This window comes from Aythya marila (genome assembly GCF_965140915.1).
Source record: "Aythya marila genome assembly, chromosome: Z".
NCBI lineage: Eukaryota > Metazoa > Chordata > Aves > Anseriformes > Anatidae > Aythya > Aythya marila.
The window spans coordinates 13,971,862-13,995,924 of NC_139080.1; the positions used below are offsets into that span (position 1 = coordinate 13,971,862).

The 24,063-nt window shown below is 41.5% G+C and overlaps 1 protein-coding gene across 4 annotated transcripts; it reads right to left on the reverse strand.

Moving 5' to 3' along the window:
- Positions 1-1,172: 1,172 nt before the first annotated feature.
- DAB2 (DAB adaptor protein 2) lies at positions 1,173-23,662 on the reverse strand. 4 transcript variants are annotated; one of them, XM_082784180.1, is made up of 15 exons: positions 23,115-23,662; positions 12,495-12,672; positions 11,294-11,433; positions 10,493-10,591; positions 10,222-10,353; positions 9,507-9,587; positions 9,198-9,221; positions 8,903-8,950; positions 8,680-8,742; positions 7,238-7,531; positions 5,917-6,064; positions 4,882-5,406; positions 4,298-4,389; positions 3,463-3,530; positions 1,173-2,789 (listed from the first exon to the last, which is right to left on the reverse strand). In XM_082784180.1, the coding sequence occupies exons 2-14, from the start codon at positions 12,589-12,591 to the stop codon at positions 3,468-3,470; spliced, it is 1,806 nt and encodes a 601-aa protein (XP_082640306.1). In that variant the 5' UTR covers positions 12,592-12,672; positions 23,115-23,662; the 3' UTR covers positions 1,173-2,789; positions 3,463-3,467. The 4 variants fall into 4 exon arrangements, with proteins under 4 accessions (XP_082640306.1, XP_082640304.1, XP_082640305.1 ...); XM_082784178.1 differs by having other exon boundaries at positions 6,896-7,531; XM_082784179.1 differs by lacking the exon at positions 9,198-9,221 and having other exon boundaries at positions 6,896-7,531.
- Positions 23,663-24,063: the final 401 nt, after the last annotated feature.

Sequence of the window (24,063 nt, forward strand, 5' to 3'; positions counted from 1 at the left end):
AGGCACTGTGTGGTGGACACAGTCACAAAATAGAAGTAACTCATACATAACCTATTTTTTGTTTTTTAGCAGTTAAGCATTACTTAAGCATTTGGACTCAAACTTTAAATAATCTAGTACAAGGATATTCTGCAATATCATGAATAATAAAAAAAAACAAAAAACCTTTTCCTCCCTGTTCCCATTTTATTTTATTATTATTTTTAAGGTTGAATATGACTGGCTTTTTTTTTTTTTTTTTTTTTTTTTTTAAACCCATGCTTGCTTTGGGATAATTTCTTCTCTAGGAAGAAATTTTATGCAGCATTGATCTAGCTTGATGAGTACAGTTACATTAGTTTGTTGAACATGAAAGCAGACACTTGTTCTGTTTCATCATACCTGCTTCAGTTGATGTTAAATATACCACCAAGTTCATGGTTCTTTAAAACAGAAACTAAATCAAAGTAAATGGCCATTCAAACTTAACTAGCAGACCAGCAATCATCTTTGACCAGAGTGGAATAGGTTCTTCTAACTCAATGATTATCCCGACAGCTATTGTCATGCTCCAGCTAGAACTGTTAAAGTTAACTTGAACAGCAAATAGTCATTTAGATGCTTAGTTCAAACTACTTTGGTAAATATATCCTTTCTTTTAAGCAAGGAAGCAGAGAACTTTTGTTTTAGATTAGATGGTATCTTTGAATACTAAATTATATGTTGCTATGCAGGAAAAAAAAAAAGATTCATATGACCTATATTTCAAGCTGGATACTAACTCCCTTCCAAAGGAGTTGTTTTTAAGCCTTTAATAATCCCAATCAACTGGTATTGGCAGAAGCAAGTAAGCACCTATTCTATCTCAGCCTGCCTGACTTTTTTTGCTAAATGTTACAGATCTACCTCCAGTACTAAAAGTGAATCTAAGACAGTAGCTTTCTGACAGATTTGTTCCTGTTAGCCATCTGCATTAATTGTACAGTGAGCTAGATCTTCTAGATCTTTTCTCCCTTCCTATGTAGTTTTCCCTGCAGGAGTTTAGGCCACTTGCAAAGTAGTTGAAGTAGACAAATTAAATTACACTACATTCAGAAGCTTAATTCATTCACATACGCAACTTCCATGGTCCTAGAGAATCAAGCAAAAAAGCATCTTTATTAGCAGAAACAATTTAGTTGAAAATTTTGTGTTTTCTGTGTTGAGCAGGCCTGAAGCTAGAGAAAGACCTAAGACTCTGCTGTCAGACAGCCAGTGTAAGAACTGAACAGGAGACAAACAGTTCTTAGCAGGCTCTGAAATCCTAGAATCAACTGAGGCACAAGACTGAGTTCTAAGGACAGAATTAACAACCACACAGATATTAGTTTGCTATTAAGAGTTGCTTCTTTTTAATGTAACATCACTTGAGATACTAGAATTACATAACAGTGTAACATCCATAAGTTTCTACATTTCCAGTTTGAGACAAATACTTAAGTTCATAGCTTTTTTGCATTACAGAAAGTGCAAGAGAGATTTATATACAAGACTAATTGCATGACTGGCTGAAGTGGATACTAAGGCTCTCTCCAAGTTGATTTTCTTAACTTTCCAGTTCAGCAAATGCTTAGACTTTTGATTTAACAATACTATTTCAAGTTTATGCTTAGTATTAACAGAAAAACCTCAGATATCAGCATTCACCACTGGCCAAGAACATAGCTGTTACAATTGGTCATAACTGACTGATTTAAAGGTCTGTTAGTAAAGAGGTTCTTTAGAAAAGGCACATTTAAGAGATGGAGTACTATGTCACATTAATAACACAGAGCTGGTGCATCTGTTCACAAGGAATCTAGGCATGGATTGAAGCCAAGATTGTCTTTTTGCTTTCTGACATACTGGGAACATGTCATGCTACACCATGTATGAATTTGAACTGAGCAACACTGGGGACATTCACTGAGATATAAGCAAGAAATCTATCTGCTTGTTCCACTTGTCTGCCAAGACACCTTAATTAAAAAAAAAAAAAAAATCAAATAAATGAGCTAGTAGATTTCCCTCTCTGAAAAAGCCGTGTTAGCACCGATACAACAGTTAGTGTCAATGACTAGCTCAGTGTTCTTCAAGTGTTTCATCTTACCTGACACTACACTGTAGACCTCTAGTACTCAGGACTCCAGCAATTCTGTTGCAGACCCCACAGTTCATCCCTTTATTACATTTCTGTAGCAGAATGCTACTTTTAGTTAAGTGGACAAGTATTCCATTTCTCCTCCACCCATACAATTTACATCTCTGTGGCTTAGACACCAAGTCATATGTCCAGTCACCAATTAGAAGTGAGTAGTATCCACTAACTTTACAACTGGCTGCTGTTGTGGTAACAAGCAAATGACCTAGTAGTTTAAAGTGTGGAGTTTAGCTACTAACTCAATTCCCTTATGTGAAGGCAGCACTTCTTCCCTAGGTACATTCAGTTCCTCTATTTCAGGACAGTAAGTGCTGCAGAAAAAGGAAGTAAGGTGACCATGTTTAAAAGACACGTGACTTAGCATCACTAAGCTCTTCTATGGAATATTGCAAGACTAAAGAAAAACTAACATCCACCAATTTGAGTTTGGGTCTCCAGGCTGAGTACAACTTTCCATTTGGTTTGCCCTGAATTACCATCTTCAAAGCATACTGTTGAGGGTTTGTTTCAATCCACCTGGACATGTTTTAGATTACAGACATCATGGAACGGCAGACAGAAAAGTGAAACAAGTAGAAGAGTCGTGTTGAGAAGAGGTCCAGTTATTCCATTTGTCCTTTCCTGGTTGTGCCTAGTATAATGAAAAGGGCTTAAGGTTAGGATGGCTAGAAGTTAGTTTCACAGCTTAAACTAGCTTAGCACCACTAAGAAGAAAAAGCAATAAATAGCAAAACTTGTCTGTAGACAAGTGGACTGTATTTCAGGGGATGACAAATTACTGTATTTATTCCCCTGCCATACCTCTAACAGTTTGTGTTCTGTAGTTAATGGTAAAAGAACTTGAATTAATTTATAATGACAAAAGCTCATGACATCCCTTCTCTTGTTATTACTTTAATTCACCCAGAAAATGTGCCTTCAATGTTTAGGAAATTGAACTGCATGGTGCACTGTCTGCTACCATTCTGCTAAAGAGATATCCCACAGAATTTAGTCAGCACATACTTACTCATTAACTTTCCTCAAGAAAATGAAATCTACATCTCTTGTGGCTGAGATTTAAGTCCATAGAACAACAAAATCTTTACTGCTCAGAAAATGAAATTGGTTAGACTTAGGCAGACAACATATACAAGTCTAAGTAGAGGTACTCTAGCAGAAGTGTACTTTAGGAACAGCTTCCAGTACTTCAGAATAGCAATATAGTTGAGCCAGTGTAGTTGTTTACAGCCTGCTTTTTGCCAAAGGTTTCCTGAATCAGTTTCAGAGCATGAAGTAGGTTGTCTAATTAGTGGAAGACTTACCTAGTTTATGCAAAGGGGTTGCCAAAAGGATCACCAAATGGACCAGAAGGTTGTTTCTGAGATTCCTTCTATGAAAAGAAAAGAAAAGTCATAGACTCAGTGGATTTTTCAAGTTTTACCAGGTTTATTCTGCTTGACTGCATCAGCTAATTTGCATTTCAAATGCTTTCCAGAAAGACAATACTGTGGACCACCTGCTAAATACATATGAACAGTACTGCTTTAAGAAGAATAAAGAGGGGTCTAAAGCCAGTTAGTAGTTACACTAGTTGGAAGCAAGGTACATTTTGGAAAAGCCATGTGTACTTAATTAACTCGTTTGTAGTTGAGCCAACATAGTCACTTTGAGATCTGTTTTAGCCAAATGCTAGATGCCATGGGCCAGCATTCTGGATGTGACCTAGATTTTCCACCAAGGGCTTCAAATTCTGTGTCCCAAATGGGGTGATGTGGGTAGGCCACTTCCTCCCCCAAGGGATACCAGCTATAGGAACCTCCCATTCAGTCCATACTAGCCTGCAGAGAGGTAAGCATACATGAAGTGGAAGACTTCTGCAGCTGCACTATTTACAGAACCTTGTAGAAGTTCCCCATATAGAGCTGAAGAAGTTTCCAGGAGGATTTATAGTTTGTAGCATTTGATACAGACCCAGGCCAAATGGAATTACACTTTGCTATCCTCCTTGCAACAAGTGCCCTCTGTTAGATTAAATATTAGCCTCAGGTATGCAAGTTTTGTTCTATAGCCTCTAAAAGCTATAACTAAGCCAGTTCTCAAACACAGAGATCCCTGTTGGTAGGGTGGAGGGACATAGTGGAAAGTTTTAATACTTACAGGTAAGGCATTGAATAGGTCTGCTTTAGGTTGACTTTCAAACAGGTTATCAGCTGGCAGTGCACTTTGTCGGGGAACAGGCTTTGGTAATTCTAGGAAGAAGACACAAACTGCTATAATCAAACAAGTACTCATCTCTTTCAGTAAACCAATCTCATTCAGTTGCATATACAAAAACGTAATCAAGAAGCTTTGTGTGACCTCAATTTTAGCTTTGGCTTGTCCCTTAGTATACTTGAGCTGGATGAGACTTGTATAGATGTAGCACTCTACAGACCTAGTTCAGGCACTAGGTGTCAGTGTTTGGTCACTGGCATTCATTAATTATTTAACAACAGGGGAGACAGTCCTTCAGTTCTGTTTCAGAACTTAAAAACAAACAAACAAAATGGTTAATGTAATCATTACTATCAGATGCTACTTGTGATCAGCCATCCTCCTCCCTGAGCAGCTATTCAAGCTGAAGAAAGACTTTACCAGTCGTTTTGGCAGACAGCTTGATAGCTTCCATATTATCATGATCTGTACTGTTTTGGGGCATGGCAACTTTACTACTAAACAATTGCTGAAAGCTCCAGAAGCACCTGAAAGACTTTGCTGTTCTGCTCTTCTTGCTGGTACTGCAGGTGGCTTTGTCAGCTGGAAGTCTTTGAACATTTCCTTGACATCCTTCATCTCTCTATCACCAAGTGGATCCAAAGCAATAAAAGCATCGCTCTCTTTCTTGGATATCTCCTTCTGAGGGACAGTTCTAGGTGGTGGCTGAGGTGGGCTACTTGTTGACACAGGTGGCAGTACAGACTGGGGCTGAGCAGATAGTGTTGAAGGTGGGAATACACTACTCTGGAATGGATTTACAGCACTGGATGGCTGTGCCCATGAAGCAGATGTAACTTGTGCTGGCTGTGCCCAGGCACCAGGGGACTGAGAGACTGCTGGACCAAAAGATGCAGGCTGGCTCCAGCTTGGTACTGCTTGAGTGCCAAAGGCAAGTGGTTGAGTAAATCCTGCAGGTTGAGTAGACATCATAGACCCAGGAAAGACAGATGCAGCCTGGTTGAAGGCAGATGTCTGTGTGCTCCATGGTGATGAAGTTATGGGCAAGCCACCTGCGAGGGGAAGATAATTACACAGCACTTCAGTGTTCTGAAGACCAAGTAGGAGTGTATCAATTCCACTGGGCGTACAGCAAGGAATTTTCCATCAGCTGTTTGCAAAAATTTGTTAATTCTTTCTTAAGAAGTCACTTGGAGAGGCTGGTAATAAAGGGGTTAGTATTTTTTCCTCACTCTATTTCAGTACTAGAAGAACAGAACTGAGGTTGGTAGTTACTTCTGTGTAATTACTAAGATCTTGCAGCAGTGTTACCCTGGCCTCTCAAGTTGTGACACATATTTGCACCTTGTGTACCCAGAACAGCAAGCTTCTGTCAAAAGTTTATCAGTTCTAATTAAAGATGCAGAATTTAGGTGTCTATTCACAAAGAATAATAGTTTAGGGCAGACAGCACTACAGCTTATCTATGGATTAAACACTGAATGTTAAATAAAGCAGAGCTAGAGTATCAATGAAGTGAAGCTTTTGCACCAGTCTAAGACACCTATCATGAACTAACCTACCAGCTAATGGAGGTGCTGTGGTAGGACTTGTTTTGAAGAGGTCCAGTGGATTAGTTTGCACAGGTCCTGTCTGTGCCACTGAGGTTAAACCAAGGCTCTCCTTAGTTGGTGCAAAAAATTCCGGGCTAAACAAGTCATTTGATGCGGTCTAGAAGGAAAGAGAGCTGTTGTGAGATAGCATGGCAGAATATATATTGAGACTAATTATGATCAAGACTCTGTCTGGAGGCACAAGCTTTTAGCTACAGCAGAGCAGGAAGCTTTGATGTATTCTAAGAGGTACTTGGTATCCTAAAGAAGACCAAGCATAAGAGTTTCAAACTTTAGTTTGTTTATGCCTACAGATATGCATGGCATTAGGTATATATAATATATAGTAGTTGCAGGTCAATGGCAGGAGAATTGACTAAATACTTGCTATCATAATGAGATTCCCCTCCCCCAAACACTCCTGTCCAATCTGCAATGACACCTGAAGTTGTATCAAGGTCAGCAACTGAGTTTTTCCATCATCTGATTACAAGAGAAATGCAGCTGACCCAGAACCACACTGTGTATGGTCAGACACTGAAATGGCCCTCAGTAGGCAGGTACTTTGAAGTCACATAGGATTCTGTAAACTACTGTTGGTACCTCATCATTATGAAACCACAAGCTGATGCCTGTATAGCTATCATCACGGCTTATTGCATTATATCAAGGGTCAACATACTTAGCAGTATACTTACCAGACCTTTACAGAAGTATGGCAGCATTAAGGAAAAGAGCATACATTTAGTGATCATAGCTATATGAAGCATTCATGAGTGTTAGGATGTACCATGGCTGCAGAGAGGTTAGAGTAAGCATGGCATGTGAAAGACATATGCTGTGAAGCTGTTTAGTCAGTTACACAGTATGAAGAAAGAAAAGCTTCCTTCACCCAGCTTCTTTAAGTAAAAGCATGCATATCACCATTAATTACTCAAACATTGTTCACCTTGACAGACCTCCTTCCTCTTCCTGGCTTGGTACTTTGTGGTGGTGGGCTAATTGTTATAGACTCGTGTGACATGAGCTGGATATTGCTTTCAGAATCCAGCTTTACTCCATTCTGCAGGGTTACTCCTTTGGAAGGACCTTCCACAAATAAGTTTGATGGGACTTTAAGAAAGCCATTCTGTTCTCTGTCTGGTACTCCATTTGGAGTTCTTGCTGCAGGTAGCTTACTCTCAAATGGCCACTGGCTTGTTAGTGCTTCTCGTTTGCCAGTTCTATTAGATATCTGGTCAAACTGTTTACCAAAGTAGTCAATATCACCATTTGAAGCACCATTACCCACCAGTGTCAAGGTGCTCAGATTTTCCTTCTTCTGATCAGCAGATTTTAGAGAATCAAATGAAGTTTGTGCAGATTGGTCTGTCTGTGCAAAAGGATCATCACTGAAAGGGTCTGGATTAGGTGTGGGAAAGAAGCTGAGACTGGTAGAGAAAGAACTTTCTGGCAAGAGTGGTGGCTGTGGCTTTGGTTGGGGAGGAGAAGTTGTGATGCCATTCGAGAAGAGATCCTCTTTTGTAAAAGTCTGTTTGGTCTCAATTTCAGAGTTTAGGTCCACTAACAGAATCTCTTTAGCTTCCTATTTGTTCAGAAAGAAAAAAAAGTTAGTTTTATATATGACTTGCTGCAAAGTACACAAGCTCAAGGAAAATATCTGCAGAAGGAAAGATGCTGGTATCCAATACATCATACTAATATGTATTTAACATCACTTTGAAGTGACTCTAAGGCATTAAGTCAAACACTAAGTAGCTGTGATTTAACCACAGCTTGCCGTTTCAGAAACTCACTGTTAAAAGTACCTATTTAAGCTCCCTTAGTTTAAGGGAAGTTACAGTAATTAAGTTCACCTAGGATTTCACTGGAGCCAAGAACCCTTATTGAAACATCTTTTTTTTTTCTTCTTCTTTTAAGAAGTTGTGAAATCACATTGTCTTCATGTGATTTCTAGTTGCAGTCTCTTTAGAGTAAGATTAAAAAGCAGGTGGAAGAGGTTAACATACTATCTGCCTGCCAAGCAGACAGAAGGGTCAGACCGAGTCACTTGCTAGATTGACATCCATTCCAACAGCAATTGTTGCATGGCTGATTGATGGCGTATACTGCCAGAATAAACTAGTGCAATTTGAGGGGTGGGGGTCACAATGAGTTGTGACAAGGTGAAAATGCATGGTTTTCTGCAGTTAGGCCCCACTGTGAGCCAGGGACACGTCTGGAATAGGTAGGTGTCCATTCAGAACACATTATTAAGGATTTTCTTGTACATAAAATGAGCTTCAACTTCAAAGGTCATTAGCTGAGTTTCTACAATAGCCCATACAGCAGAAATATATACAGATAGTTAAGTAGCTGTATACAATATAGTACTGTCAGTCTCAAATGAATTCTGCTGGATATAGAACCGCAGAAATGTAGGGATTGGAAGGGACCTCAAGGGATCATCGGGTCCAACCTGATCTGCCAAAGCAGGTTCACCAGAGCAAATTGCACAGATAGGCATCCAGATGGGTCTTGAATATCTCCAGAAAAGGAAAGTCCACAACAAATGACATTAGCTACTCTAGTCAGTAAATAGCTCCTATTACAGCTCTAGGATGCTAGTACATTGCTGATAACTAGACAGATGTCTCAGTGAAACTAGAACTAAAAGTAAAAGCAGATCTTACTACTAGGACAAAGTTTGCTATCAAAGCCGGAACTGAAACAGTTAAACTACATTCTACTTACTGTGGGACTGCTCACATCAGGAGGTGTTGACATATCCCCAAACAAGTCCATCTGGTCAACTCCCTGGGAGCCAGAAATATTGAAAGAATTGGTGTCTGTTAGAGTTCTTGCAAAAGCAAAACCCAAGCATTATGTAGATCTGCTAAACATCTATACATGCTGTATCTACCACACAAGGTGAAGATACTTTTTTTAACGACATTAGCTCTAAAATTTAACCTACCAGTTTCTGTTTGTTAGCTTGATCAGTAGACAGTGCTTCACTACCATTCTGGAATAGATGAACAACAGTGTCAGTGACAAATATCAATACCTGCCATAAGCATGGAACTTGCAGCCTTGGAAGAGTAAATCAAGCACAGAAAATTTATGGGAGATTACTACCCCTTTTGCTCTCATTTCCACTGTAACTGGGCATTTTACAATTCCTCCATAATGCTAGCACTATGAAGACAGACAGAGGTAGCTGTATCACAGCAGAAAACTGAATCAGCTGAGGCTGAACTGGAGAGACTTACCTCAGTCTTATTTGCTTCTTCACTCTAAAGAAGAAAAGAAGTCTTTTAGTATCTAGACATCAGGTAGAATATCCAAAGACTTTTGCTCTGGATAGTTTATCTCCTAATTTTGGTAATCAAACTGCTGGCACAGCTACCAACCAATAGCCTCAGATAATCCTGGCTCTAGATAGACCTTTTGCAAGTCTCTTAAAAGCCTGCAAGACTAGCCAAAGCTGAAACAAGTTTTATTCAAACAAAACAAACATTGAAAAGTGTTTGCAAAAATTGAAACAAGAAAACTAATGCAGCTTCTGTAACTGTACTTGCCTTTTTCTTGTCTTCTTCCCTCTTCTTCATATTATATATTAGTTGGAATAAGTCCTTAAGGTCAACAACTAGGGGCTCAGCCTGAAAGAGAACATAAATTTAGGCTACATGCCACTTTGCATTTTGCTTCTGTAGAAGTCCACAGAACAGCAACAGTAATGGTACAAGAGTAATGTTGAGATATCAGGAAACATCAAGACTTTAGAGGATTGCCTAGTCTCTGCTTAAGCTCTCTTATGTAGAGAGCAAGGGTAATGGGGTAAAAAAAAAAAAAAAAAAAAATCAGTCCAGAACTGTTAAATCCCCATGGAAAAATGACAGTACCTATGCTAAGTGTACTTTTTTTGTCCTGCTAAAAAGCATGTAGCTCAAGACTTCATGAGTACATGGCAAGTCCTAATCATATTTGCTTGAAAGTGCAAGGAGTGTTCAAGCTCCATAGTAGCCTCATAGCGGGGGATGAAGGGGGGGAATTTTCCTGTGTTTCTACCAACTCCAACAATGAACATGGAGAAAGCTTCTATAGTTTGTTCTGGACTACAAGATACTGAACAAAACAAGAGCCACTGGCTCCTACCACCCTTCTTCAGGAGACATCTGTGCTGATATTTCCCTACACCAAATAGGACTATCAGAACATCTGATAGGGCCTACTGTTAAGTGTTTACACCGTAGCATCACTCATAGCATACGGAAAAGGGCCTCTGATCAATACCTGTTGTGCTGTTTTTATGGCAAAAAACTGGTGTTGGCCTTCTCCTCCACAAATATAGCCAAAGGCACGATTATCTGTTACATCCCGAGCAATGAAGGAGATTTTGTTTACTGGATGCTCATGCTCTATGACCTAGAATTAGAAAAAAAACAAAAACAAAAACACACACAAAAAACAAACCCCATTGGTTTAAATTGCAGGATCTAGTTCAGACTTTCTAAACTACTCACTTGTAGTAAGAATCACATTAAGAGAATGACTCATTTCTTACCCCAGTTTTTTCATCTATTATCTTGATACCAGAGAGGGAGATGTTCACCCAGATCCTCTGCTTGTGTTGACCCTGGGAGCGAGCTGCCACTGCCATTCCCTGAACAAATGGAATATCAAAGCATTGATGAGACGTCCACTGGGTTGAATGAGTTTTAGCTTGTCTCCTAAGAAGAGACAATGAGCCCATAGCCGGTATTGTACTAGTGCTAATCTAGTTATTCCTAAGCAGTGCTATGGTTTGAGCAACATTTATCTTACAACAGATGCCTGGCTAGGTTAGATGCAATATCTCAAAATTAGACTGTTTCCTCTGTAAGCATGTAGGAGCTTTAGAGATTCCTTCCATGGTTTACAGAACTATGGCAACAGCAGCATCCTTACCAGGTCAATTCAGCTTTCCCGGCCTGACTGAAACTACTGTGAGGGTTCTGCTTTCCAGAAGTAGCTATCTTCATTGCTGCAGTGTTTCATTTATCCCTTGTTTTGTCTATATATCTTGTTGTCACGATTGCTACAGAATGTCAGCTTGGGCTTTGAATTATTATGCTAAATATCACAAAATTCCACCCATCCAATACCAAAGCTCACTATTTTTAATCCAGTTCATTCTTTGGAATACAGTATGGATGATAACAAAAGACCCAACAGAATATTCCTAAGACAGTAGAGAAACCATGATCAACTGCATTTGAAACTACTAACTGAGCAATGGGTTACAGCTTTAAAAGCATCTGCCATCCAATATGAACATTTCCATCCGAACAGAACATTTTCCTTGCATACCAACTCAGGCTTTTACCTTCAGCTTCATCATTGAATCCTGACTCATTTTGTCTCCTCTTGCCTCAGGGACATCATCAATGCCAATCAGTTTAGCTTTGTATCTTACACCATCACCTTTGAATCTAGCCAAGAGAGATTCATCTGTCTTTTCAGGCCCTGGAGACAGATAAAGGTTTTAGAAGAGAAATGTTATGTTGTGGCTTTGGAAGCTTTTTAAGTATGTACTAATATGGTGTATTTTCTTGTAAAAATTGTCAGTTGACTATAACAGACTAACAACCTAAGCCCTTCTAGAAACGTGTGCTCCACAAGATAGCTATTCCTTTACAGTCACAGTAATCTTAGAGATTTTGACTTGTATTCAAAGAGTGGGGACCAATACTTAATGTCTAGGAACTTCAGAACAGTCATAACACATTGAAATCTGTGGGCATCAACTAAGCCAAGAGTAGTACTTCCTATGGCCATAATGGATGATCAACAAGCTTTCAGGTGTGAGCCTGAAGTTCTGGTCTAGTTAGATCTCTTCTTGGTCTCTAATAATCTACTAGTGCCTGTGCTAGAACTTGCTGTCAGTACCATCACCTCTACAAGAAGTCCTAATACCTACATCCCTATAATCATTTTATATTTTAGCTGTATTTGCCATTTTCACTATTACCATTACTTCTCAGAACAGCTTCATTTTCTTCCATATACTCAACATGTTCAATGTGTACTTCAGTATGTATTTCTGTATGAGGCAATTATATCTCAAATGACCAATCTAAAGAGCTATTGTCTAATACAATTATTCTCATGAACGATGTTTCCTAGCTTTTCTGGAGTAGAATCTGAATCCAGTGTGTCACTCCCACATTAGAGGGAGGAGAATAAAGTGAGGTCGTATTCAGAGCAACAGCTACCTAGATGGTTGTAAGTCTGGTCACCTCCTCAGGAGACACCTCTGGACAACTCCTCAGGCATTCAGTGATTTTTTAAAGCATCTCATTTGTTGATCTTGACAAGTAGAACAGCAAGCTCCAGAACCTAGAGCTAGAAAAAGCTTTCAAGCTAAAAGCCTACCTTCTGGTTAGAAGATACTAGTTTATTTACTCACCCTCCCAGTCAGCTTGAAACCTTTAAGTTATTTCAACTATGCAGCAAAAGTAGTCTTAGTCTTAGGCAAAAGATTAAGGAGACTGACCTGAAGCATTCAAGAGGTAATTATTTCTTACCTTTCTTTTTTTCTTTCTTTGAAGGCTGTGCTTTTGGTGGAGCCTGCTGCTCAGGCTGGCTGTTGATAGTAGTAGTAGTTTCAGCTTCAGTAGACATGATGAGATGATGGTCAGTTGTACTTGATGTAGTTCTTTAGAATCCAAGGAACAATCAGAAGGCAGGCATAATATTTTTACCCTGAAGAAAAAAATATCCCCATTCTACCTGTTAGTCCAGTTTTATTCTGCTGAATACTGAAGCACTGTATAGGCTGTAAATCTTGGAAATGGTCATATGGGAAATCTGACTCACTGTCTCTTCATCTCAGGCTACAGAAAGAATGAAGTTACAGCAACTAGGTGATGACCCCTTACCTCAGTAATACCTAATCAGTATATCATACTGACCTACATCCACAGGCTGTACTTGCATCATCCTGTTTTAATCTGTCATCCTTTAGCTTTTCACCTTTTAAAGCTATTTATAGCACCTCAGATATTTGTTGTATTCTTCTTCACTACAATCATCATCCGTAGTAGCATAGGAGAGAATGCAAGAAACATTTACTAGGACCTGTTCTAAACTCTCATGAAAATAACATCAGAATACTCAATAGAAACCATCAGATCTTATTCCTGTAAGTACTCAAAGTCTGAAGTTATAGCACTCAACAGGTAAAAGCAACTAAATTCATTAGACTGCAAGACTGCTTCAGAAGAAGACAAAAAGCTCCCAAACACCGAAACTCTTGCCTAAAGTCAAGTAATCTTCCCCCTTCAAAAAAGATCTCTGCAAATTAAGTCATACTAGTCCATTGTTTCATACTTGTCCAACTCCATGCCACAATACCCTTCTACCCTCAGAGAACATATTAAAACAAACAAAAAACTAAACATCACCACCAACTGCAGCCACCATGTTTTGTTCCTAAATAGCTGAAACACAGAGTCACGCTTACTAAATAAAAGGACTTGTGCTTATGGAGATCTGAAGATCACCTATACGCAGCCAGAAAGATTTGGACATTCACATCCACTACAGAAATTGCCTTGTGAGTTTTGTCTAAGGTATTGAAGTGGGTTCTGTTCAAGTGGTCTGCTGAATTTAACATTGATAAGTGAAGCCAAATGATGGTAAGAATTAAATAGCTGGTCTACATTCTCTACTAGCCATTCCCTCTGTTTCCAAACTGGTAGCAACAGACCAAGTCACCCCTTTTATTCAGCACACTATTTGAGATGTACTATGTAACCAGACAAATGCTGTAGGCTTATAACACCATGAGATATACAATGCCTATGATTTTCAACGGCATATTCCCCACTTGCCTTAGTTATGCCTGATGTTTTACCTGTTACTTAGAAGTTCCTTTAAGTGTTTTGTTCCCATTTCTGCCTCTCTTCTTCCCTCAATTCATTAAGTCAATATCTACAAATTGACTCATCCAGTTTGCAATTATTGTTAATTGCATGCCAGTGCTTAACTGATTCTTAACCTGGGAAAGACCAAGAGATCTTTGTTCTTAAGAGAAAGAATTTCACCTTGAAGGCCTCAATTTCTGTTTAGCCAGGAAGGACAGTGTCCATTCCAACAAAGGAGCAAGAGAAAAAACTATTACATCACACAGGTTGGCAGGACACTCGCAGCAGTGCTAGAAGGTTTTGCCCACTGGGGGAAGAAGAAAGCACTCATTAAGCAAGTGAAATAAAGCCAATTGGTTCTCACTTTAAATCTAGTCCAGCATCTAGTTCTGATAGTAGAGTTTCAGGTGGAGATAGCCTTTACACTTCAGTGTAGTGTGCCATTCCCTAGATTTATCAAGTCCTGTAGAAAGAAACCTTCCTATAGAAGGAAAGATATTAAGGTTGAATCATTAGTCAGCCACCCATCCCATCTAGAAGGTTACTGTTTAGAGAACAGAAAGAAAAGTATGGAAAAGAACAGACCTAAGACATGCTCTCTAGCAGCTGAATCACAGCTTTCAGATGTTCTGCCCAACCCTGTGCCAGAAAGAAGAAACCACAAACTTGAGGCACTGAGTCTTGCCTGTAAATGATCCTGCTTCCCCAGTTTAGGGAAATGTGTTATGCAACCAAGTATCAGACTCTGAAGAACTCAAAATTAAGAGGAAATAAGTAAATATCCTAGAAAGAAGCAAATATCACAGAATTATAGGGGTTGGAAGGGACCTCAAAAGATCATCAGGTCCAACCCACCTGCCAAAGCAGGTTCCTTAGAGCAGGCTGCCCAGATAGGTGTCCAGACAGGCCTTAAATATCTCCAGAGAAGTAGACTCCACAACCTCCCTGGGCAGCTTGTCCCAGTGCTCCATCATCCTCACCGTGAAGAAATTCTTTCACATGTTGGCGCACAACTACCTGTGCTCTATCTTGTGGCCATTACTCTTTGGCCAACCTCTTTTCAGTGGTTTGCGTGGAACTGGACAAGTCCCTCTGTCTCCCACACCTCAGGTATTTATATACATTGATGAGATCTCCCCTCAGTCTTCTCTTCTGAGGGCTGAACAGACCCAGGTCTCTCAGCCTTTCCTCATAGGGAAGATGCTCCAGGCCCCTTCTTTTTTGTTGCCCTCCAATGGACACTTTCCAGGAGATCCCTGTCTTTTTCGTAGCAGGGAGCCCAGAACTGGACACAGTACTCCAGGTGAGGCCTGACCAGGGCAGAGTAGAGGGGGAGGATCAGCTCCCTTGACCTGCTGGGGCCACACTCCTTTTGATGCACGCCAGGATCCCATTGGCCCTCTTGACCAACAGGGCACACTGCTGACTCATGGTCAACTTGTTGTCCACCAGGATCCCCAGGTCCTTCTCCTCAGAGCTCCTCTCCAGCATGTCATCCCCCAGCCGGTACTGATGCACATGGTTGTTCCTTCCCAGGTGCAGGACTCTACACTTGCTCTTATTAAACTTCATTTGGTTTCTTCTTGCCCATCTCTCCAGCCTGTCCAGGTCTCGCTGAATGGCAGCACAGCCTTCTGGCTTGTCAGCCACTCCTCCCAGCTTTGTGTCATCGGCATAGTTGCTGAGGGCAAACACTGTTCCCTCATCAACATCGTTGATGAAGATGTTGAACAAGACCAGACCCAGCACCGACCCCTGGGGAACACCGCTAGTCACAGGCCTCCAGCCAGACTCTGTGTCACCGATCACCACCCTCTGAGCTCCGCCAGTCAGCCAGTTCTCAACTCACCTTACTGTCCACTCCCCTATCCCACACTTTCTCAGCTTTGCTATCAGGATGTCATGGGAGACAGTATTGAAAGCCTTGTTAAAGTCAAGGTAGATGACATCCAGTGCTCTCCCCTCATCTACCCAGATGGTGATGCCATCATAGAAGGCAACAAGCTTGGTTGAGCATGACTTCCCCTTGGTGAATTCATGCTGACTACTCCTCATAACCTTCTTCTCTTCCAGTTGCCTAGAGATGGCATCCAGAACAAGCTGTTCCAACACCTTTCCAGGGATTGAGGTGAAACTGACTGGCCTGTAGTTTTCTGGATCCTCCTTCTTGCCCTTCTTGAAGACCAGAGTGACATCGGCTATCCTCAAATCTTCAGGCACCTCAATATGCACAAGAAGGATTCACTGAAGAGATATAACAACTGCCCATACGGGGGTCTCTTTATGTGCCAGTTAACCATGCATTATTAGCCATCTGCCTTCAACCTATGGAAGCCAGACCACTTTGTTGCCTAGAGCCTTAAAAGACAAAACCCTGAGGTGGAAGAAACTTGGCAGGAATACACACAAGTATGATCTTTTCAATAGGAAGACAGGAGGATTTGCAAAGGTTCAGCCTCTCAGTGTTAACAGTTCAATTGAGAAGATCACTGAGAGCTTTCTGGCCAGTTTACAGAACCAACTCTCTCCCATCCGCGGTCTGGCACAGCTCACCTCATCTGGTAAGAATTCACAGTACACAATTTATCACACCTTCAGAGAATTCTGTCTTTGATGAATCCTACCTCTCAAGGAAGAGAATTAGCTGCTAAACTAAGAATGCAAAGATAGACAAGTAAGGTCTAGATTAGTGATGACCCCACGACTCAGTTTCTCGTGCAATTCCTTGATAGCAAGGCTAAAACCGTTGGTCTTGGCTTACCAAATTCAAAAACACACACACAAAAAATGTTCAGCTATGCTGTTTAGCCTGTAGGTTGTTAGAAGCCTGATTTGTAGTTAAGACATTGTTCCTTTGGTGTCAGGGCCTCAGTTAAACCATACTTGATCTGTTGGCCTAAACAATTTCTAGATTAACAAAACTTTACTCTGGGGATTTGATCCTACTTCTTTCATACAACTTGCATTAAGCTCTGTTTAATGTTCTGTCTTCTCACCTAGAAGAGGATGTATCAATACTTTGCAGGTGTATTAAGACAACACCATGCCAAATACTTCTTCTGCCAACAGAAATACTCTTTTGGAAAAAGCTACAACTGTATTTGCATATCGCAGAACAATGCACAAGGTGTAACTGTCTTGATAATACATAATTAGTAAAGTGAAACAGGGAAGGGTGATATTCATCTGCTCCTTGTGACAGAAGTGCAATGATGGATCTCTCATGGAATATCCTCTTCATGCTGCTGCCTTCTCCCTCAGTACCGACTGGAAATAGAAATAGTAGATAGAGATCTTAATACTCTAGTTAGTCATGTCAGCTTCAAATGTTAGCACATACCACTGCTGGTGCAGGACCATGCCTGTGAGCCACTATCCAGACATCTTACCATTTCAGCCTATTTGCCAACTGGTATTTCATCAGCTGAACAGAACAGTCTGTTCTCATTATATCAGTGCATCAATCTGAGCTGTTTGTTTTTTAGAAATTTAAACTAAAGTTCCCAAAAGTGTTTTCTGCATAATTCATTGCTGGAATTACAGTGAAGTGAGCATCACTAAATTAACAGCTAGAACTGAACAGGTTACTCAGTTCAAGTAATGCAATTGGACTGTTCCGTTTTTCCATAGTACTATGGCTTTAAGCACATAATCACTGATGAGATGATTAGTTACAACTCAGCCAAGCTTCCACTGTAGCTCTACTTCAGATTTTTCTTCTATGGAAAACAATACAGTCGCAGCTATATTAAAACAGAAGTCTTCAGAGAAATTATGACCAGTTTAAACAGGCTGTATCTGGTTAACAACTTGATATGATATATATTAGCAAGCATTATTTATAGCATTATGATATAAGTTCACAAGCATCACCCTTCCCCTTTTGTTTTCCTCCTTAGAAGTATCTTAATAAGCTATTGGTGTTTAATTGATTACTTCACCTCAAATTGGAGGGAACTAGGACTGCCTTGTCAGTTTGATAGACTAAAGTTAATTCTTTGGACAGAAACTTTAGTGTCCAAAGTTAGCATCCAGACACTTAGCTGGTGTGTCTGAACTAATGACCTGTTTTGGGAATAATGCAGCATCTTACAATGAATTTTGGTATCAGCTTTTCCAGCCTCTGTGTTCAGCATTTAGAATCCCAACCTCTTACTTCACTTTGTAGATTAAGAAACCAGTCTTAGCACAAGCAATACCGGCATCTGAACTCTAAGCTCTTCTTTTAGAAATAAATTGGAAAATACTCCAGTATGCTCTATTTTTGACAGTTATTTAGGTGATAACACAGGCTTAGATTATATTCTTATAGAAGGTCACTAGCCTGCTTCTGTAGTCCTTACAAGAACATTTCCACAATAAATTTCTTCATATCCATTTTCCAGAAAGACAGGATACTTTCTGACTTGTTAAGGGACCACTCCTACATACCACTCACTTCAGTTTCCAGTGCTGAAGCCTCTGACTGAGGAGCCACTGTCTTAAGGGGCTTCAGCTGTCCACTCCAGCCATTGCTCAGAAAAGCATCACCTGCTACTTATAGGATAAGGAATCTCAGGCCACATGCTGGCAGTGCCTTCTGTCAAGACTATTTGTCGAGGCTCCCTGCATACATTAAAAACTGCTCTGCTTCCAGGTTGCAAAATTGATGCAGCTAGTGTTTATTCAGATGCAAACTGGATTTTGTACCACAGAACAGCTCAGATACTTCACTTCCAACTGTACAGTTCTCTCCTGCCTAGAAGGACTGTTCCTGATCTTCCTTCTACTAAGTACAGCAAAGGACTTTTGCCAATAACTGCGCTTTTCACCTCTTTCCTCAGAGCAGGAACTTGACACATATTGAAGCTGTTATCATAGGTTATTTCAGCTGCATGCTGTTAACTGTCCAGTGTTGGCAGAGTTATCCAGCTTTGCAGTTTGGGTGTGTGCAAGCTGTACTGAGAGAGATTGCATATGTTCTGCATAACCTATACGGAACTGTAAGTGTTCAGTTGTAACTGTGTTCTTCTTGTTCACAAATCTATCTGCATGAAAAATGGGATTTTGTTCTATTGCTCTTGAGTTCACTCAATTTAAAATCATATAGTCATTACAACAGGGTGAAGTGTTGTGGTCTGCTTATACAGAAGGTGCTCATCCAGCCAATTAACCTTAAGCAGTCAGAAACCTGTCCTTAAACATTAATTTTGGCAGTATTTGAAGAACCTTGCACCTAGCCACCAGCTACAGCCAGCCTTTGGTTACATAGTTCGTTGTAGCAGTCATTGGTTGCAAAAGTTGCTCCTTGCTGTCTCCTATAACAGATGTAAGTTATGTTCTTGATCTCTCATTGAAAGACTGATGATTCTGCTTGAAATTTATGAAGACAAGTTCGTCTACAGCAGTTTCAGTCCTCAATTTTGTAGTATCAAGTATACTATAACTCTATCTATTCTATCAGCCAGGCTGACAACTGTTTGCAGGTAGATCTGCTATTCAAACTACTAGAAAACTAGGTGACCTTTGTGCCCTCCTTTAAAGCACAAGTTACCCTGTTTAATGGAAGCACAAAAGTTAGTCTCCAAGGTTGCATACAGGCTACAGTACTAACACTACTTCCTTTGTGTTCGCTACTTCTCCTGCCCACCCTTAGAAGGTAATCTCATCACTAAGCATTTTAGCCACAGTGTACTACAGACCCCTCAGAGGAGGAGACTTGCAGTTATGCAATGTATCAGCATTAAGTGTTCAGTATACTTTGCTATGAGCAAGATCCTAGTGGACATTTTTCACAAAGCCTCCTCAATGTCAGGTAAAACATCTGTTATTGTGGCCCTCTAACCTAGCAGTTCTGTTTAAGATATAAACCTCCTAAGGTATTTTACTTCTCATCTTATTGCTTAAGAATGCAACATGAACTGACAAAACAGCAGGAAATTCAGCTCTGAGGCCAACAGTCTGCCCTTAACTGGCCTCAAAAGGTCTGAGCTTTGAGATTTAAGGTGACGTGCACCAGCTATGAAGCTTTATTAGAAGCTTTTAAGAAAAAACACACTGATACAGTTGGGAGTGAAGATCTACAGGGCATTTCAGCCAAGGCACTTCATAGCATATGCAAGGCACATCTTTTCAGTAAAGAGGAAAATGGAATTGTCTATGCCCTCATCAACCCAAGAAATCAGGAGTTAGACAGGAGATGATGCTTTGTTCAGTATTCAGCCTTTCAGCTTGTATAAACATGTTAATCCTGTTCTAACTGGTACCTCTTGTTTACTGACTCAGCCTGCCACCATGTTTTATCCAGCTTGTTTATAACCCTGAGACCCTTGAACCCATATACAACCTCAGAACTGTGTTCCTAAAGTCAGCTTATTTTGGAAGTCACACTTCTTTGATACCTTATTCTATGTGATCCTTCTAACACAACTCCAAATTGCATTTCTGTAGAATCCACTCTGAGGCAGGGGAGTACTGGCTTGTGCCTGGTTGTGCTCCACAACAGAAGCTTAAGACCTTTTAGCATTTCTCCCCCCAGCCTCACAGTGGGGGAAGAGTTTTAGTTCCACTACTAATCCCTTAATCTACATGCAGAGCTAAATTTTTCCACTAAAATCCTTACAGATAGCATGAAGCTACCTTGTAATCTCTTCATCACTTCTGACAGAATCTATACAGCAAACCGGATTTGTTCTATCAGTACCATTTCCAGAGTCAGCTGGCTTTCTCTGGATGTGGAATTCATTCCTTCACTGTCCTTGCAAATTCTCATCTCGAAAGTGTTTGCATATTGCTAGCTTTGCTGAAGCAAGTCCACAAGCAGCCTCAAGTACTTGGTTAACCCAGCAGGTCACACAAGTGTACTAGCGGTGTAAAGTTCACAAGGAGAAAAGTACAGTTTTCTCAGGAGAGCATTCACCTGTTCAGAGTGCTTGTCCTGCATCTGTTCATGAAGTAAAAGTGGTAAGTAAAATGTATATCCATAACATCTACTGGGCAACTGTGTCCAGCAATTGGATTATTCAGGTGCTTTGGCAAGTAATGCATATCTCACTGAAAAAGTGGGATCTATACATACTGCAAATGTACAGAGATACTTAGAAACATAGCAGAAGGCACGTATTGGAATGGATAACCATCTCTACCTTCACAAAAGGTAACTGATGCCAGCTTTCTGGCATTTGGCTCATCCTTCCAAATGATAGCACTGTGCACAACTGCTGGTGCTCAGCTAACAGCTTAGTTAGAAGTAAGAGCACAGTAGATGAGAAGGAGTATCATAAGTTACAGGACTAGTACAGTAGAGCTTGTTATAGTCCTAGCCTTCTGTCTACAGTAATAAGCTCAGAATATTATCAGATTCCCCATAGAAGAACCATCTCATCTAAGACTCAAAGCACCTCGCTTTCAGCATGCTGTACCCAGAGTCTTCCTGTATCATAAGTCATGAATGAGGTATGCTAGTTAAGCCTCTGCTTTGATGGGTCACCTGACATTCATTTAGCACTCACATCTTCCTTACCATTTCTACCACTCAGTTCTCCTCCAAAAGGAAATTCTAGTGACTGTCTATTAATAGAAGCTTCTGCTTTAGACTTGACCACATCCTCAGCCCATTCAGGGCAATTTGGAAGCTGGACTATGCCTCAAGGGCCATTTGAGTTGGATGTGATTGCAGTGATTCTTTAAACAGACAATCTTGAGTCTCATACAACCCCCTTCTCAGCTGAGAAGATTTAATCTGGACTTGCCCCTCTGTTTAGCTACCTGCTGTATCCCCCACAAGGAACAATAATCACCTGATGCAGCATTAGTAGGTTTTCATAACAGCTCCTAACTTCCTGATAGTGACCTGTTAGACACTTGGTCACATTTTCGATTTATTAGCACTTAGTAAGTCTTCACAACCAGGTAGAATACACAGCTTTCGTAATTAATTTAATTTGAACTTCTGTTGTGCTTATTGACACAGCAGTGTCAATATCTAAGCATATCTATGCCAATTCCTTAGCATACAATGAGAAAAACCTTTAAGTCTATAAGCTCTCAGATCTGCTCAATTTTGGACAGCCTTGTTTATGAAAGCTACAAAAGTCTTCTGAGGGGGAAAAAAAAGTGTAACCTTTTAAGGCAAACTAGATCCATTAATATGAAAGTGATTTCTTTCCACTCACTCTGCATTCTCCACCCTCCCAGCCCCCCAAAAAAGTCAACTTAATCCTACCTTACCAGTGGATTTACATGCCTCCTTAGAGACTGCTCAAGTAGCCAGCCTCAACTTATCTGAGGAGTAGGAGATCTGCTACAAAGAAGTCCAGCTGTATTGATACCACCTGCACGTATATTACTGCTCAGATCACAGGCACTACCTTGAAACAACAGCCAAAGTTAAGTGACATCACACAACAATTGCTAGAGACTTAAAGCCTCACCAGCTAAGAAGTTAGTTTTCCTGAGGAGAACAGACTCATTTCAGTTAATCCTAGGCATCTCTAATTACACTTATTTACCACACACAGGAGCATCACCCTGAGATTCACCAACAGAGTGGTGCTCAGCAAGGATGCTCTATATAAAAACAAAACAGAAAACCCGCCCCTGCTTCACTGCATCCTAACCCTTCCTTTCTCTCCGGTACCAGAGGATTCTCCCATCTCAGCAACTCAACGTATACGAGCACCGAGTTTCACAAAATTTCCCCGTCTATAACTCCCACCCCCCACCACACACAGGAATAAAAACGCATAATTATTTTGCTTCCAGCTCAGGCTTCCTCAGGGAGCTGGCCCTGCCGGAGCAGGATGCAGGCGGCTTCCACCCCGCGGCACAGCCAGGACGGGGGCTGCCAGTCTGGGAGCATCGTTGCTGCCCCCGGGGCCGGGAGCCGGGGGGCCGGGAGCCGGGGGGCCGGGAGCCGGGGGGCCGGGAGCCGGGGGGCCGGGAGCCGGGGGGCTCTCCCGACCCCGTGGCGCTTTCTCGGCCCCGTCTGGCGGCAGAGGAGCTTGGCCTTGCCCCCCAGGGGCTGCGGAGAGATGGGGGCAACCCCCCGCTGCGGTGGCAGCTCCCCTGCGGGATCCCCACTCCGTGAGCCCCGCAGCACCCCGGGGAAGAGGGGGGGGGGAGGGGGGGCAGCCCCGCCACCGGCACCCACCTCGGGAAGGGAAGGAGGAAAAGAAAATGGATAAATGAGTGAGTGCATACATAAAATAAGCGCCTTCTCCCCTTTCCCGTTGATGACAGCCCCCCTCCCCCCTCCCGGAGGCTTTGCGAGAGCCGAGCCCCGCTTGCAAAGCTACTTACGAGCTAGATCCGTGCCGCCCCGAGCATGATCCGACGACTGCAGCTGGTAGCCTGGCGGGGAGCGAGGGCCCGGTTAAATATTCTGTGGTACTCTCGCCTTCAGATTAGTTAGCCACTCACAGCGAGAGATATGGTTTTAATCAGATGCTGGCAGCTGAGGACTACCCAGGAATGTGTTATGATGTTTTTGCTGCCTGGTCTTGGCTACTCCCCCTCAACGTGTCGGTGCTCACTATCTTAACCCCATGCGAGCCGCCGCCGCCGCCGCTGCTGCAGGAGGGGGGAGTGGGGGGCCAGGGACAGCCCCCTGTCCCGGCCGGGGCCCGCAGCCCACCCGCGGTAGACGGGGTGCGCCCAGTGGGAATGGGCACGGCTCACGGAGCGCAGATATTTCGTGCTCGCCAGGCGGCGGTGGGCTCGACTCTGCTACACAAAACGGGTCCCCTCGTGTGTCTGTGTGCCCGTCTGTGTAAACGCGGGTGCGGCGGTGGTGTTCGAAGAGCGAGTCCAAGCCAGAAGCTTATTTTCTGCAAAATGGCTAAAACCAAAATACCACCCTCCCACCACCCCCAAACCTGTGGCCAGCTGAACCAAAATATTGGGTCAGTGCAATTCAGTTTCTGGGTCACATCCAGACCTGACCTTTGTACTTCCCACTCATCTTTATTCAAACAGCTATCGTTTTATTATTTTTTTTTTTCTCTCAGTGCAGTACAGATGTTTTCCAACTTGTGTGAAAAAGACTCCGATAAAAAATCATTTTTCTTGTCCTTGTAACAGAACTTCTATTTTTTTTTTTTTTTTCAAGGCTGTAAATGCCTAACAATCATTTTCTCAAAGCAGTGCAAAATATTTCTGTCCAAAACTATGATATTGCCCTTTGCAACAATACCCAATTAAAAAAACAGAGAGAGGGAGAAAAAAGAAAAAAAAAATGAAAAAAAAAATA